This window comes from Orcinus orca, chromosome 7, assembly GCF_937001465.1.
Source record: "Orcinus orca chromosome 7, mOrcOrc1.1, whole genome shotgun sequence".
Classification (NCBI taxonomy): Eukaryota; Metazoa; Chordata; class Mammalia; order Artiodactyla; family Delphinidae; genus Orcinus; species Orcinus orca.
This window is the reverse complement of record NC_064565.1, coordinates 81603024-81618037: the sequence shown is the minus strand read 5'-3', so window position 1 is coordinate 81618037 and position 15014 is coordinate 81603024. Positions and strand designations below refer to the sequence as shown.

At 38.1% G+C, this 15014-nt stretch overlaps 1 protein-coding gene across 1 annotated transcript in view; it reads left to right on the top strand.

The window, feature by feature from the left end:
* The window catches only part of DNAH7 (dynein axonemal heavy chain 7), a 250715-nt gene that overhangs the window by 33927 nt on the left and 201774 nt on the right, over positions 1-15014 (top strand). Inside the window, exons 7-9 of the mRNA XM_033400318.2 lie at positions 1668-1743; positions 3131-3256; positions 9110-9229. Coding sequence (XP_033256209.1) covers positions 1668-1743; positions 3131-3256; positions 9110-9229 — 322 coding nt within the window. The remainder of the gene's footprint in view (positions 1-1667; positions 1744-3130; positions 3257-9109; positions 9230-15014) is intronic.

The following is a 15014-nucleotide window of genomic DNA, read 5'->3' as shown; positions in this document are numbered from 1 at the left end:
CCTATCTTTGAAACTATTTATTATATTTATTAGGCTGTTTCTTGTATTGTGGTTACATTGCTTAAGATCTCAGGCAAATTTCATTAATAAAATATAGCAAAAATTTTTAAAAACCGTCTTTCTATTTGTAGGGCTATATCCCCTAAACAAAGGACATAACTGAAACAAATTTTAAAATGTTAATTAGTTAATATTAATATTACTGATATCATAAACTAGAGTGTGATTAATTACAAAACTACTGCTATGGACCAGAGGTTGGCAAACTACAGCTCATAGGCCCAATCTGGCCCACTGCCTATTTTTGTGAATAAAGTTTTATTAAACACAGACACACACATTCATTTGCATATTATCTATAGCTGCTTTTGCACCATAAGAGATTGTTGAGTAGTTGTGATAGAGACCTTGTTGCTCACAGAGTTGAAAATACTTGCAGTCTGGCCCTTTGCGTGAAAGTTTGCTGACTCATGGTATAGACCAATAGGCTCTAAGACTGACATTATCAGAGCCATTTAAAAAGTACTCATTTCCAGACCGATCTGAATTAAAATCTCTGGAGGCAGTCTTTCAAATCTGTGCTTTAAAAAAAGGTTCTTCGATTGGTTGTGATAGTAAGCCTGGTATAATTGATGCTATGTCAAAGTTGGAGAAATCATACTGCTTTGAAATGGTTGCGGGACCCTTCAGGGAGGAGGGCATTCACTGCATTGAAGACTCCTATTGAGTGTTTTGATCATGTAAAGAGCCATATCCTTGCCCCCAAAGAGTTCATAGGGTAATGAGGGCCATGGACAAATCACTAAATTATAAAGCAAAGTAGCAAGTACAGTGAGGAGAGAAATCGAGAACATGGTCTAAGGGAGAAGAGGTCATGCCTGACTTGTTAGGAAGGACTCTGTGGCACCTGAACTGAGTTGTGAAGGATGAACATATACAGACTAGGGAACACGCATGGCCTAGGAAATGGTGGGAATGATGGCAGACAAGAGCGAAAGGCTCTTCTGACCTTGCAAGCGGCTCTGATGGCCAAAGAAGAGGGTGCATTTTGGGAAGGGGGTAGAATACTAAGGGCCTTACATGCTTTCTTTTAAGCATTTGAAGGTAAAGGAGAGTCACTGAAGGATTTTAGGCAGAGGGATAAAAACATATTTGCATTTTAGAAAGAGCATCTTCAAAGAAAATCAAGAAAGTTAGAATTAACTGAATTAAAGACTGCAGAGGCAGAAGTAGCTCACTTTACTGATTTCATAACAAGGTAGTTCTATGCTGTTAAGCAGTTTAAAAGAGAACAGCAAAGCAATATGTATCTTTCCTCAGTGAAGGGAAACTACTGCTACTCTGTATTGTTGACCTTCAATTCAATAAGAACACTTTTGGTGGAAGAGCTAAAAAGGAAAATGTATCAATAATATTAAGAGCAATGATTTTCGAATGAAAGAACAGGAACATTGTTAAGAAAGGGTATATATATTCTCAAAGACACAGACATCATAGATTTTCTCATAAAAATTTTAAAATTTTCTTGTGTTTATAAATGCACAAATCTCTCATTATTTTAAAAAAACTTAATGTAAACAATTTTAAAGGAATTAGTTTTGCAATTGCTTGGGAAATACTATAATTACTATAAGGTTGTTGATCAGAACTTTTCAATTTTCTTTTAGTTGATTTTGTTTTAAAAGATCCTAGAGAAAAGGAAGATGACAGAAAGGTAGAAGAACTTCCACCCCATCGTGCTGAGTAAGCAGTCAGGTTTCACTAAGAATATTGATTTTTTGCAATCATTTCTCTGTATGTGGATATATTTATACACTGGTTATATTTTCTCATATATATGTTTATAATTTGTGTACTGCATATATACAGCTGATCATACTATCTTTGTTTATGTATTTAAGCCCTAACATGTTATGTTTACAAATTGATGGATAGATGGGTAGGCAAACACACACTGACAGCAAACACACACTGACAGATGGATGCCTATGTGGTTAAAACATAAGTGCTCTGGTGAAAGACCTTGATACAGATCTTTTATCTCCACAGCTCCAAGCACAGGCTTTAGATGTATTAGGGACATGAAAGCTTGAAGGCAATTTGAATGCCCCAAAACACAGTGGGAATGTTGCAGAAAATATGCAAACACAGAATATATTACATGGATTAAAATATAGAACACATATGGGAAAATTCACTTGCTATATATTTTCCCTAAAATAACATTTAGGAATACATCACTTAAATAGTTTGAAGAATAGAACTTATATGATTAAGTAACCACTTCAGTTTTACTTTGTTTCTTTTGTATCATTTAAAAGTGCCCCAAATTGTTTCTCTTAACAACTAAAAAAAAAAAGTCAATGTATCTTCTATGGAGAACAGCTTTTCTCCCAGGGATAGACAAAAACTATCCTTTGTAATTGTAAAGGTGATATGACCACAAATGAAAAACTGAATTAACTTTACTATATATTAAAACAAGACTAAGTGTTTAAAATCAATGAGAATAAAAAAAAATTTACTGGCATAAAATGTAAATGTTGAAATATACTCTGAAGGATGAAAATGGCACATCTTTAGTATATAAACGATGATTAGTCAAGTTGGAGGAGTTACAGAATAAATATCTTTAAATAGAATGTTACTGTTTATGATTTTGTAAGTGATCTTACACAGTCAGAGGTGAAGTTCAAGATTTCCAGGCTGAAGTATATTCTTAAAATGTTTTAAAAACAATAGGGACATAAAATGTTTCCTTAAAAAGAACTCTTTTAAGATATATATAAAACGTAGCTGGCTACTCTTCCTGTTTGATCACTATTAGTTATTTGTGGACTCCATCACATCAAGCATTTAGAGAAAAACAATTGCCTTATGTGATAAAAATTCAAATCTAATTTTATCTGCGTTAGTTAAAAATTATACTAAACCACAAAGAGCATGACTTTTATATACTTTAAAACATAATTACATGTTTTGTTATTACCATGAGGGATAAATCGTATTTTTAATTCAAATTAAACTCAAAAAATTATTACTCAAATAAAATTATTACTCAAAAAGTACTTTGACTTTTATAAGACTTCCTGATTTTTAAAGCAGATGACTATTTTCTCTTTGCTTTCAGAATGGAAATTCTTCCAAAACCTTGGAGGAAATCTTTTTTAGCTGCAAGCAGTTATATTAGGGATCACTTGAACGCAATGAACCCTACAATGTTGGCGGTGCTAGATTTGTGGCACAGTACTTTTAAGTAAGTATTTCTGGCCTTACTGAGGTTTTTTTTGTTGTTGTTGTTTGTTTTGTTTAAGAGAGATGAAAGTTATTACATCTTAATTATTTCTTTTACTATTTTAACTATAAATTTTAAAAATAATTACAAATCTAACCTAAGTAAGCATGGTTTTAAACAACACAGAAGTGTATAGGGTAAAAATGAGCGTCGCCATTATGTCTTATCGAGTTCTCCCTTCCCCACCCCCGCCAGGTTACCATATATACTTTAAGGGGTAATCACAGTTAAGGGGCTGAATCGCCATGCCTCGTTTTAAATCCCACAGAACATTAGCTGCTACAGTCATCTTTATTGTTTAGAAACCGAGGTAATACTGCCCATGTGATTAGCATGAGGTGAAGTTTCTGGGCGACTCTTGGGGATCATGCATCTCCTTGTGGGCGTCGTCATGGTGTGAAAGGTGCAGAGCTGGATGTGAAGGCTGGTGGGTGCTATGGAGTTACAGACCTTGGCCCTAGGGCTGAGGACAGTTTACCTCGCAGTTGAGAAGGTCCAGCTTCATATTCCCTCCCTTGTGCCGCCCCTTCCAAGGCACTGAGGGGGCATCCTAGCAATAGGCACACGTGGACATAACCTATTTCTAAAATATGCAGAAGTAATACAGATTTATATCATTTTTCTTAAAGAAGCCCTCTCAAAACCTGAATGGGTCCCTGTCTCGTGATAGAAGACATGGCAGCCTGGCCTCCAAGGTGGTCCCATGAGCCTTTTCTCACCCTTCCAGCCAAAGCCCCAGTTTACATGCAATCTGTTCTCCAGGGTCTCCTGGTTCTTAATTGCGGGTATTGTCCTGAGGGCACAATAATGAGCACATTTTCTCGCCTCCTGCAGACCAGCAAAGGGAAAACTAAGAGCTTCGGGTGTTTCAGAAGCACAGCTGTTGTCTCTGCTCTGGAAAGCACCCCTGCACATACACTAGGGGGGGCCTCACCGACCAACTTCTCTGAGCTCCTTCCGAAGTTGGGATCCTTAGTGCCTAGGAGCACCTAACCCTAACCCTGCTCCCAGTCCTGCTTCAGGAAGCCAAGCCAGCCAGAATCGCCCCAGCTCTGCCACCCTCCCATCAGAGGCTCTCCAGTTCCCACCTGTGAGATGAGTGTGGGTTTGTGGTGTCTAAGGCCCCTCCCCTCCCTCACTCCATCCCTCTCTCCCTTCCTTCCTTTTTTAAACAAATTTTAATGTAATTTCTTTACACAGATACATATGTAATTACTATGATTACACAGGTGTGATCATATACACTTTTTAAGTGCAGCCCTTTTTTCTTTACTTTGCCTGACTCCCACCAGCCTGGCCTTTCTTTTCCTCGTATTTGCACTTCTTTCTACCAACCCAGCCAAAGGCATGATAACCATTAGTGGGGCATCTTCCCATATTTTTCTTTGTGCTCACGTAGCCAAATATATATGTATATCCACATATGTGTATATACATACATAGCATAAAACTGGCTTTCGTCAATGAGGCTGTTGACTCCTAGAAAGCACATCCTTTCAACTTTCCATTGTATAATGTGGATTTCTTTGTCTTCTTGAATTTGTCTTAGAGGAAGAGGCCATCTCCCTGCCCCATGCTTTTCTCATTTTGTTTCTTTTGGGTATTGAGACTCAAATATCTCTCCCTGACAAGGCCCATGATCTAATTTTGTCTGCAGTGATGAGATCATACAATACAGTATATCACTTTCACAAAGGATGTTTACATGCAGTAGTACATTTCATTTTCAAAACACCACCACAGTGTTTATTTTATTTTTTTAATATCCATTCATACATGGAACTGCTAGAACACACTGAGCTGGTTGCTGGAGGATGAGCACCATTGCCTAATATTGTTCATAAAGGGCTAGACTTTGTCTATTGTACAATGTCAGAGGCAAGAGACAAGAAAATGAAAGGAGGAAGGGGAAGAAGAAAAAGTAACAAAGCCGAGATAAGAAAACAGTAAATAGTAGATATGTCCAAAATTAGTGTCCAGGGATGTGGTGGCAGAGATGTTAGTTGCAGCAGCTGAAGCAAACCTCAGAGCTTCCAGGGTAAAGACAAATGAGAAAGAAGCTTTGCAGTCAGTGGGTGGGAAGAGAGCCCCACCAACTCCTATGTTGCCTTTGCCAGCATAAGTTGTTTTTAATCTCTGTGTGAATATTAAGAGTGGGATGGGCAGACCCAAGTGCTGCCCCTCTGAGGAGAAGCCAGCACTGAACACACAGGGCATCCTTACTCTGGGTTAACAGCCATTTGCCCTGAATCTCAGCAGGTCTTGAAGGTACAGGACATCTCTATGTATGGCTGTGGGTTGGGGGATGGTGATATTAAAAAACCATCTGAATGACTCTAAAATGCATGAATAGGGACACCTCTATGAATGGGGATGCTCTCTAGATGGAAATGTGCAAATTCATGTCATTCAGTATTTATGCTTACAGAACCCACTTAATGTCAGAGATGACATTTAGTATGCAGTCAAAAACCTACATAGCACACAGGTATTTTTGCTTGAAAAATGGTGTATGTCAGGGACACATGTATATACAGTGTACATATGAGTATAGAAATTATCATAGGATATATGTTACAGTATAAATAGGATGTCTAAGAAAATAAGAAGATAAAGAACAACTTTTGAAATTCATGATTTGATCAAGGCGAGTCCAAGAAAATACTTCTAGAACACTGTGGGTTCATTTACTGTACAGTACTCAGAGAGGATACAACTTAATCTCAAACGTATTAAAAAGATGCTTAACTCATAATAAGAAAAATGCAAAGAGATTGAAATAAAAACTACACTGGGATATCATTATATTTCCTATGGAATTGACAAAATTCCAAAATATTGACATCATGCTTTGTTGGTGAAGATTGGAGAAATGGGCACCCTTTTGAAGGGAATCCAGTCATATCTATCAAAATTACAAATTCATTTACACTTGAATCCAGCAATCTCATTTCTGGGAAATAGTCTAGAGATACACATGAAAATATAGGAAGTGATCCAGATTCAGGGTTCTTTATTGTGCCATTTGTCAAGAGGGTTAGCCTGGAAACAACCCAGTAACCATTGATAGTGGACTGGTTCAATGAGTGATGGTACATTCACACAATGGAATATTATTACACAGCTATGAAATATGAATGAGAACAGTATCAGTGTGCTAATATGGAATGGTCTCTAGGATGTATTAGTAAGTGAAGAAAGCGAGTGCAGAGCACTGCCTAGAGTGTGCTACTTTGAATGTAATGAAGGAGAACTGGCAAGAACAGAACTTGTTTCTAAATTCATGGAGCAAGCAAGAAATGTAGGCACCTGGAGTGGGATTTAAGGGGCAACTTGGGCCCCGTGAGAAGTGAGATTAGCTTTGAGAACCAGAGATCAAAATCAGAGACTGACTTGGTGTTGAGTCCAGAGTGTTGGGCCAGGACTGTTGAAGTCCCTCTGCCTGAAATCAGTGATGGATCCAAAGATCAAGGTGGGGGTTTCGGACTGTGATGAGCATCAAGTGGCAGGTGGGAGGGATCCATGACTGACAGCTGAGTCTCCCGAAATTGACGTCCGCTTGCATGCTGCAGGTAAGGGGTAGGAAGAGTTCAGAGGAGAACCTGAGGTTCACAGTCTGGGTGATTTGGGGCTGTTATTTGGTTGAGTGATCTTTTTCCTGACTCTTTCTGTAGTCTTTTACCAGTGGTTAAAACTGTTGTTCTGGGGCTTCCCTGGTGGCGCAGTGGTTGAGAGTCCGCCTGCCGATGCAGGGGACACGGGTTCGTGCACCGGTCCGGGAACATCCCACATGCCGCGGAGCGGCTGGGCCCGTGAGCCACGGCCGCTGAGCCTGCGCGTCCGACGCCTGTGCTCTGCAACGGGAGAGGCCACAACAGTGAGAGGCCTGCGTACCGCAAAAAAAAAAACAACAAAAAAAACTGTTGTTCTACTGCCAGATGATTGTAGGAATCGTCCTGAGAAAGTAGGACCAGTGTCTGGTGGTATTTTTCCCATGTTCTTAACAATTCAGCCTATTGGCCAAACAGGGAATGTTATCAGCAGAGATTTCACGAGAAAGTTCTGTAAAACTTCTGTAAAGGCCTATCAATCTCAAAACATGAAAGGTGGGTGGCCTGTGCTTAGAATTGTCTCTAAATCAAACACTGAGGAAGTACAGGGAAAACTGGTCTGGTTGCTCAGTGGCAAAGTGAATTCTAGGTGCTCCTGCCCTAGCGACTGCTCTCCTTCAGTGCTGCTTCACACAGCATGCACCTGTACCCTGATTGATAGCTACAGCTTTGAAACATAAAGTCATGTTGAAAATGTTGACCAAGAAGCATAAAGAGAGCAGATTATGTTTAGTATGTGCTGTCATGCTACATTTTTTTTGTTTTGTTTTGTTTTGTTTTTTTGTGGTACGCGGGCCTCTCACTGTTGTGGCCTCTCCTGTTGCGGAGCACAGGCTCCAGACACGCAGGCTCAGCGGCCGTGGCTCACAGGCCCAGCCGCTCTGCGGCACGTGGGATCTTCCTGGACCGTGGCACGAACCCGTGTCCCCTGCATCGGCAGGCGGACTCTCAACCACTGCACCACCAGGGAAGCCTTGTCATGCTACATTTTAAAAGTATTTTATTTAAAACATTGCTGTATACTGCTCAGTTACCCAGAATAACGCATTACCAAAGATTCTCCAGCAATAGTTATACCTACTTTGTGCCTAATGTATCACTGATGTCATGTACTAACCTCATGGTAACCTAAGAGATGGACTTTTGCTTGTGAAAGGAATATAAATAGATGTGAAACGTGTTTTGTCTACTAACCAGTATCTTACACTGGTTTTTAAGTAAAAATTAAAGGTGATGTTTTTAATAGTGTTTCCTATCTTTCAGATAACATAGAAATCATTTAATCATGTGGAAATTAAATAGCAATTTCTCTAATAGGGAAGAAATCTGTAGTTAAATTGAAGTGACTAATACAATGGGACTAATAGATAGCATTGTTCTTTCACTTTAATCTGCCAGAGAAACTTCTTAACTGACTAAAGCGTGTATATAACAAAGATCATAGTGTTGTAGTCAGAAGTGAAAACTCTTGGCTGGAGTAAGCACCGTGTTTTCTGAAAAAATCAAAACCAGACAGGTTCAAAAGATTTTTATACACTGGGTCTTAATTAGGTGTGAGAACTCCCTCACTTCATGGCTCTCCAGTATCCAGGGTTGCTCTCTTTTCAGAAAGGGTGGAATTTTTGTATTAGGAGTAGTGGACCCTGTAAGTTTTGAGCCCTGCCTCTTTTCCTGTTTTAATTGTTCCAGTTTGAAAGCAAAAATCAGTCTAACCTAACCATCAAATTTCAGTTATTACATCCTTCTTCTACTGCACAGCACAGTTTCATAATATCAGATTGTGTTCCTGCTGAATTTAATTATATTAATTATTTTTTAAATTAAAATATGTTCTTGAATATTTTTATGGAACACAAATTTTAGTGATAAAACCTAGGAATATCATTTTTTGAGAAGGGATCAATTAGCAAAATGTTAAATTAAAAAAAAACAAAAAACTGTCGGGCTTCCCTGGTGGCACGGTGGTTGAGGGTCCGCCTGCCGATTCAGGGGACACGGGTTCGTGCCCCGGTCCGGGAGGATCCCACATGCCGCAGAGCGGCTGGGCCCGTGAGCCATGGCCGCTGAGCCTGCGCGTCCAGAGCCTGTGCTCCATAACGGGAGAGGCCACAACAGTGAGAGGCCCGCGTACCGCAAAAACAAACAAACAACAACAAAAAAAAACCCTCATACTTAAATCATTGTTCATTTTCATCTCTTGCAGAAAGTTACGTTTAGTTGATGTAGAAGAATTTCACAATTGCCAGGATGCATTAGAGCTGTCGACTTTTCAGAATATTGTCATGAAACACATGGAATCTGCCAAAGAGACTCTACTTAAAATGTAAAGTTTTGAAGTTTCATGTATGAAAACATAAATTTAAAAATGTGATTGGTGGGCTACTGCAATTTAACTGCTTTCAGAAAATCTCATTTTAAAAAGTTTGTAATCATTTCCGTTTGAGGGTTAAATATGATATCTTTAACTGCCTTGCTCTGTGATGTCTATCCAGATGTTCTACACAGCATAGATTGTACAGAAACTAAAATGATTATAATTGATACTTTTTCTCAATGTCTGGTTTCTACCCTCTGCTCTGAGAGTAGGGGTGGATAACGTGGGGGAATGATCATCAGCTAATCGTTCACCAGAGATTTATTTGAATCTACTGTTAATACATACAAGGTAATGTGCCTGTTACATTTTGGTTTTGGATGGAGGATGCAGAAGAGTTTAAAGAATGCTTAGGTGGGGAAAATATATTCTTTAAAGGAGTTTATAGTCGTATTGGGAAGTTAGACTTAATTAAACATCATCTTGGATTGGCCCTTCAAATTGGGATAGCCACATGTGATAATTATCGATACTGCTGCCAGATAATACGTTCTGAAACAATACAGTAAAATTGTCTTTGTCATGGGCCATTAAGTTATTATAAATGGGACGTTAATATTAGATCAAATTTAAGATAACAGAGGACGTAAAACTCCAGCATGGCTTCATGATTTCCAAGAGGTACTTAGAAGTGTATCTTGACAGTTTAAGACTGAATCTTCCCTTTATATTTTTTCTTCTCTAATACGTTAGAATCAAATTCTTTGTCTGACATTACTTGAAAGAACTTTAGACTTCTATGTAGTATTAGTTCACATTAAAAAAAATAGAGGAGAGGTGCAGAATGAAAGTGCATAATTAATTGCAGAGGAGAATATGACCCCGTAAGGACAGAATAAGAGTAAATTATCTTGATCTATAACTTCAGGGTTCTACCCCAGGAATACATTCCCACTGCAAATTTTAGTAGACTGGGTGTGTCAAAGTACAGAGTAGAGGATAAACCTTTATTGAATGATTTTGCTGAGAGATGTAGATGGATTAACTGTATCTCTTTTTTTTTTTTTTTTGCGGTACGCGGGCCTCTCACTGCTGTGGCCTCTCCCGTTGTGGAGCACAGGCTCTGGACGCGCAGGCTCAGCGGCTATGGCTCACGGGCCCAGCCGCTCCGCAGCATGTGGGATCTTCCCGGACCGGGGCACAAACCCGTGTCCCCTGCATTGGCAGGCGGACTCTCAACCACTGCGTCACCAGGGAAGCCCTGATCAACTGTATCTCTTGATGCCTCCTGATTGATTCTAAGGGAAGAGCCCTCTGACCATGCTTTACATAGTGAGCCAGAATGTGTTTATCATGGCTAAAAGGCAGAACATCAGCTCACCGAAGTGGAGAAACAATTAGTAAATGATTAATTATGACATCTATGCCAAACCCAAACGTCTTCTCTTAGTCCTTATCCTCCACATCTGCTCAGCAATTGCTGTGGTTTAATCACCACCGCCTTCTGTAAGTCTCTGTTCTGTGTCCCTGTGCCCATTTCTTTTTGATCTCCTTTTCTGGCTCTACTTAATCTCACTATCTTTTCTAAGAGTAGGGGCTCTCCAGGTGTTTGCTTTTGTTTTTCTTCTCTATATTCTCGATAGTTTCATGATTTCGTCTGTCTTAGCTGTCTCAAGATGTTATGTTTTCTGAGCTCTGTCCCCTTATTATAAATTTTCTACTGTATATCTCCAATTGAATGCCATGTCAGCACCTGATTCTCAGCATTTCCATAACAGTACTCATTCTGTCTTCCAAGCCTGCCATTCTTCCTCCTCTGGACCATTCCCAGGCCAAGTTGAAAACTTTTCGACTTGTTCGTCTCTTTGCTCATCATGTACATTCTCACCATCCCCAGCCTGCCCCCAGCCATATTCAGTGTATTGCTAACTGTTGTTTTCTTGTTGAGATATATTTCGCTTATCATAAAATTCACCACTTTAATGTGTATAATTCAATGGTTTATAATATATTCACAAGATTATGCAATGGTCATCACTAATTCCATCACCCTCAAATGAAACCCTGTATCTGTTAGCAGTCACTCCCATTCCACCCTAACAAGCCCTTAGCAACCACTAATGTACTTCCTGTCCCTGTAGATTTCCCTACTCTGAACAGTTCATCTAAGTGGAATGATACCATATTTATGTCTGACTTCATACACTAAGCATAATGTGTTCAAGGTTCATCCATGTTATAGCATGTACCAATACTTTATTTCTTCTCATGGCCAAATAATAATCCATTGCAGAATATATTAATGCCACATTTTGCTTATCCATCAGTGTGGGTTGTTTCTACTTTTTGGCTATCATGGATAATGCTTCCATGAGCATTTGTTTTGCGTAAACATTTGTTTTCAGTTCTCTTCGTTGTATACCTAGGAGTGGAATTGCTGGGTTATATGATAACTATATTTAACTTTTTGAGGAACTGCCATGATGTTTTCCAAAGGGTTTGTAAGATTTTACATCCCTAACAACAATGTATTCTTACCATTCAATTTCTCTACATGCTCGTCTATTGTCCATTTATTTATCTTTTTGGATAAATATCCAAATCATTGCTCATTTTGTATTCAGTTATGTCTTTTTATTTTTGAGTTGTAAGAGTTCTTTATACAGTCATCCCTTAGTATCCATGGGGGATTGATTCCAAGAAACACCCTCTCCCCCGCAGCAGATACCAAAATCCACGGATGCTCAAGTCCCTTATATAATATGGCATAGTATTTGCATATAACCTACACATATCCTCCAAATTATCTCAGATTACTTATAATACTTAATACAATATAACTGCTATGTAAGTAGTTGTAAATACAGTATAAATGCTATGTAAATAGTTTCTGGCACATGGAGAATTCAAGTTTTGCTTTCTGGAACTTTCTGGAATTTTTTCCTGATATTTTCAGTCTGTAGTTGGTTGAGTCCACGGATGTGGAACCCATGGATACAGAGGGCTGACTATATATTCTGTGTTGGTGCCCTTTATCAGGTTGAGGAATTTCCCTTTACTTTTTAGTTTCTTAATTGTTTTTATAATGAAATAATGTAGAGTTGCCAAATGCTTTTCCTGCATCTATTGAGATGATAGTTTTTTCTGTTACTCTGCTAATATGGTATATTACCATTGGTTTAATATATTGAGGCAACCTTGCATTCCACTTGGTCATGGAGTATAATCCTTTTTATATGCTGCTAAATTCAGTTTGTATTTTGTTGAGGATATTTGTGTCTATATTTATCAAGGGTATTGATCTATAGTTTTCTTCTTCTTGTGATATCTTTGTCTTGTTTTGGTATTATGATAAAACTGTCCTCATGGAATTAGTTAGGAAGTATTCCTTTCTCTTCTTCTTTTTGAAAGGCTTTGTGAAGGATTGGTGTTAATTCTTTAAACATTTGATGTAGAACTCACCAGTGAAGCCACCTATTCCTGGATCCTGGCCTTTTAATTTTCTTAGAATTTTTTTGATAATTAATGTATTTACTTGTAATAAGTCTGTTCATGTTTTCTGTTTCTTCTTGAGTCAGTTTTGGTAGGTTGTGTCTTCCTAGGAATTCGCTAGGTTATCTAATTTGTTGGCATAGAGTTGTTTATTGTGTTCCCTTTATTTCTATAAGATCAATATTAATGTCTCCTTTTTTTCATTTCTAATTTTAACAATTTGAGTCTTCACTCTTTTTCTTGGTCAGTCTAGCTATAGGTTTGTCAATTTTGCTGACCTTATCAAAGAATCAGCTTTTGGCTTTGCTGATTTTCTCTATTTTTCTATTCTTTATTTTGTTTGTTTCCACTCAGATCTCTGTTTCTTCCTTCTCCTTGTTTTGAATTTAGTATTCTCTCTTTTTCTGACTTCTAGTAAAGTTTAGACTATTGGTTTAAGATCTTTTAAATATATTTTAATGTGTTTACAGGTCTAAAGTCTGACCACTATTCTTCTGTATCCCATGAATTTTGATATATGGTGTTTTCATTTTCATTCATCTCAAATTATTTTCTAATTTCCCTTTTTTTTTTTAACTCATTGCCTGTTCAGGACTATGTTGTTTAATTTCTGCATATTTGTGAATTTCCACAGTGTCCTTCTGTTACTGATTTTCTAATTTTGTATGATTTTCATCATTTTATATTTACTGAGACTTCTTTTATGGACACCAAGTATTCTTGATCCTCTCTCAGAAGCATCTTCCATGTGTACTCCTTTCTGTCAATTCCCACTGCTACTACCCTTGGCAGGCCCTTTTATCCTCCCATATAGCCTACAAACCACTGCCAGGTGAATCTTAAACATCCCCTAGATCAGTGCCTTCCGTTTGTTGACAAAATAAATCCACAATTCTTAACCTGCCTTTTAAGGTCTTCTGCAACCTGGACCTAACCTATCTTTTCTATTCTCAGTTCTGAAAAAACTTTCACCTTGGGCCATGCCTGTAGAAATAGTCACGTTAAATTAAAAACGGCATGGCTTCTAAGATTAGCCTATAACCATACCTTACCATTGTTAAATATCTATCCAATTGGTAAATCTGTAGACTTTTTGTTCTCCTTTTTAACCAATTGTTGGTTTGTAAAATAGTTACTCCTTGTTTGTTTCCATCTGTGAGATGGGAATTCTAGGAAAATTTGAAAGTTGCTCAGTTGCTCCCCACTTAAACTCTGTGACTCTTAGCATTGTCATCTTTGCAGACATAATTGTATCAGATTTAATCAGAGGTTAAGGGGATTAAAACAGAATAAGAACCTCTTGGATACTATTAGCAAAATTTTATGTTTTATACACATATTTATAAAAACTTTACACAGCAAAGCAACCATCAGCAAAATGTAAAGGCAGGCTACTGAATGGGAGAAAATGTTTGCGACTAATATACATCTAATGAGTAGTTAATATCCAGAATATATAAAGAACTCATACAGTGTGATAGCAAAAAACAATTAGATTAAAAATGGTCAGAAGATCTGAATAGACATTTTTCCAAAGAAGACATACAGATAAATAACAGGTACATGAAAAGATGCCCAACATCACTAATTATCAGGGGAATGCAAATCAAAACCACAGTGAGATATCACTTCACACTTGTTAGAATGACTATTATCAAAAAGACAAGAAGTAACAAGTGTTGGTGAGGAAGTGGGGAAAAGTGAACTCTAGTGCACTGTTGGTGAAAATGTAAATTGGTGCAGCCACTCTGGAAAACAGTATGGAAGTTCCTAAAAACTTTAAAAATAGAACTATCGTATGGTCCAGCAAGTCCGCTTCTGGGTGTTTACTTGAAGAAAAGGAAAACACTAATTTGAAAAGATATGTGCACCTCCATGTTCATTGGAGCATTACTTACAATAGCCAAGACATGGAAGCAACCTAAATGTTCATCGATTGATGAATGGATAAAGAAGATGTTGCAACAGCATGGATGGGCTGTGGAGATATTATGCTAAGTGAAATATGTCAGACAGAGAAAGACAAATACCATATGGTCTCACTTGTATGCGAAACCTAAAACAACCACAAAAACCAGGCTCATAGATGCAGAGGGCAGATTGGTGGTTGCTAAAGGAAGGGAGTAAGGGGTGGATGAAATGGTTGAAGAGGGTTAAAAGGTACAAATTTACAGTTATAATATAAATAACCCATGGAGATGTAGTACACAGCATGGTGACTACAGTTAACAATACTGTGTTGTGTATTTAAAAGTTTCTAGGAGAGTAGATCTTAAAAGTTCTCATCCCGGGCTTCCCTGGT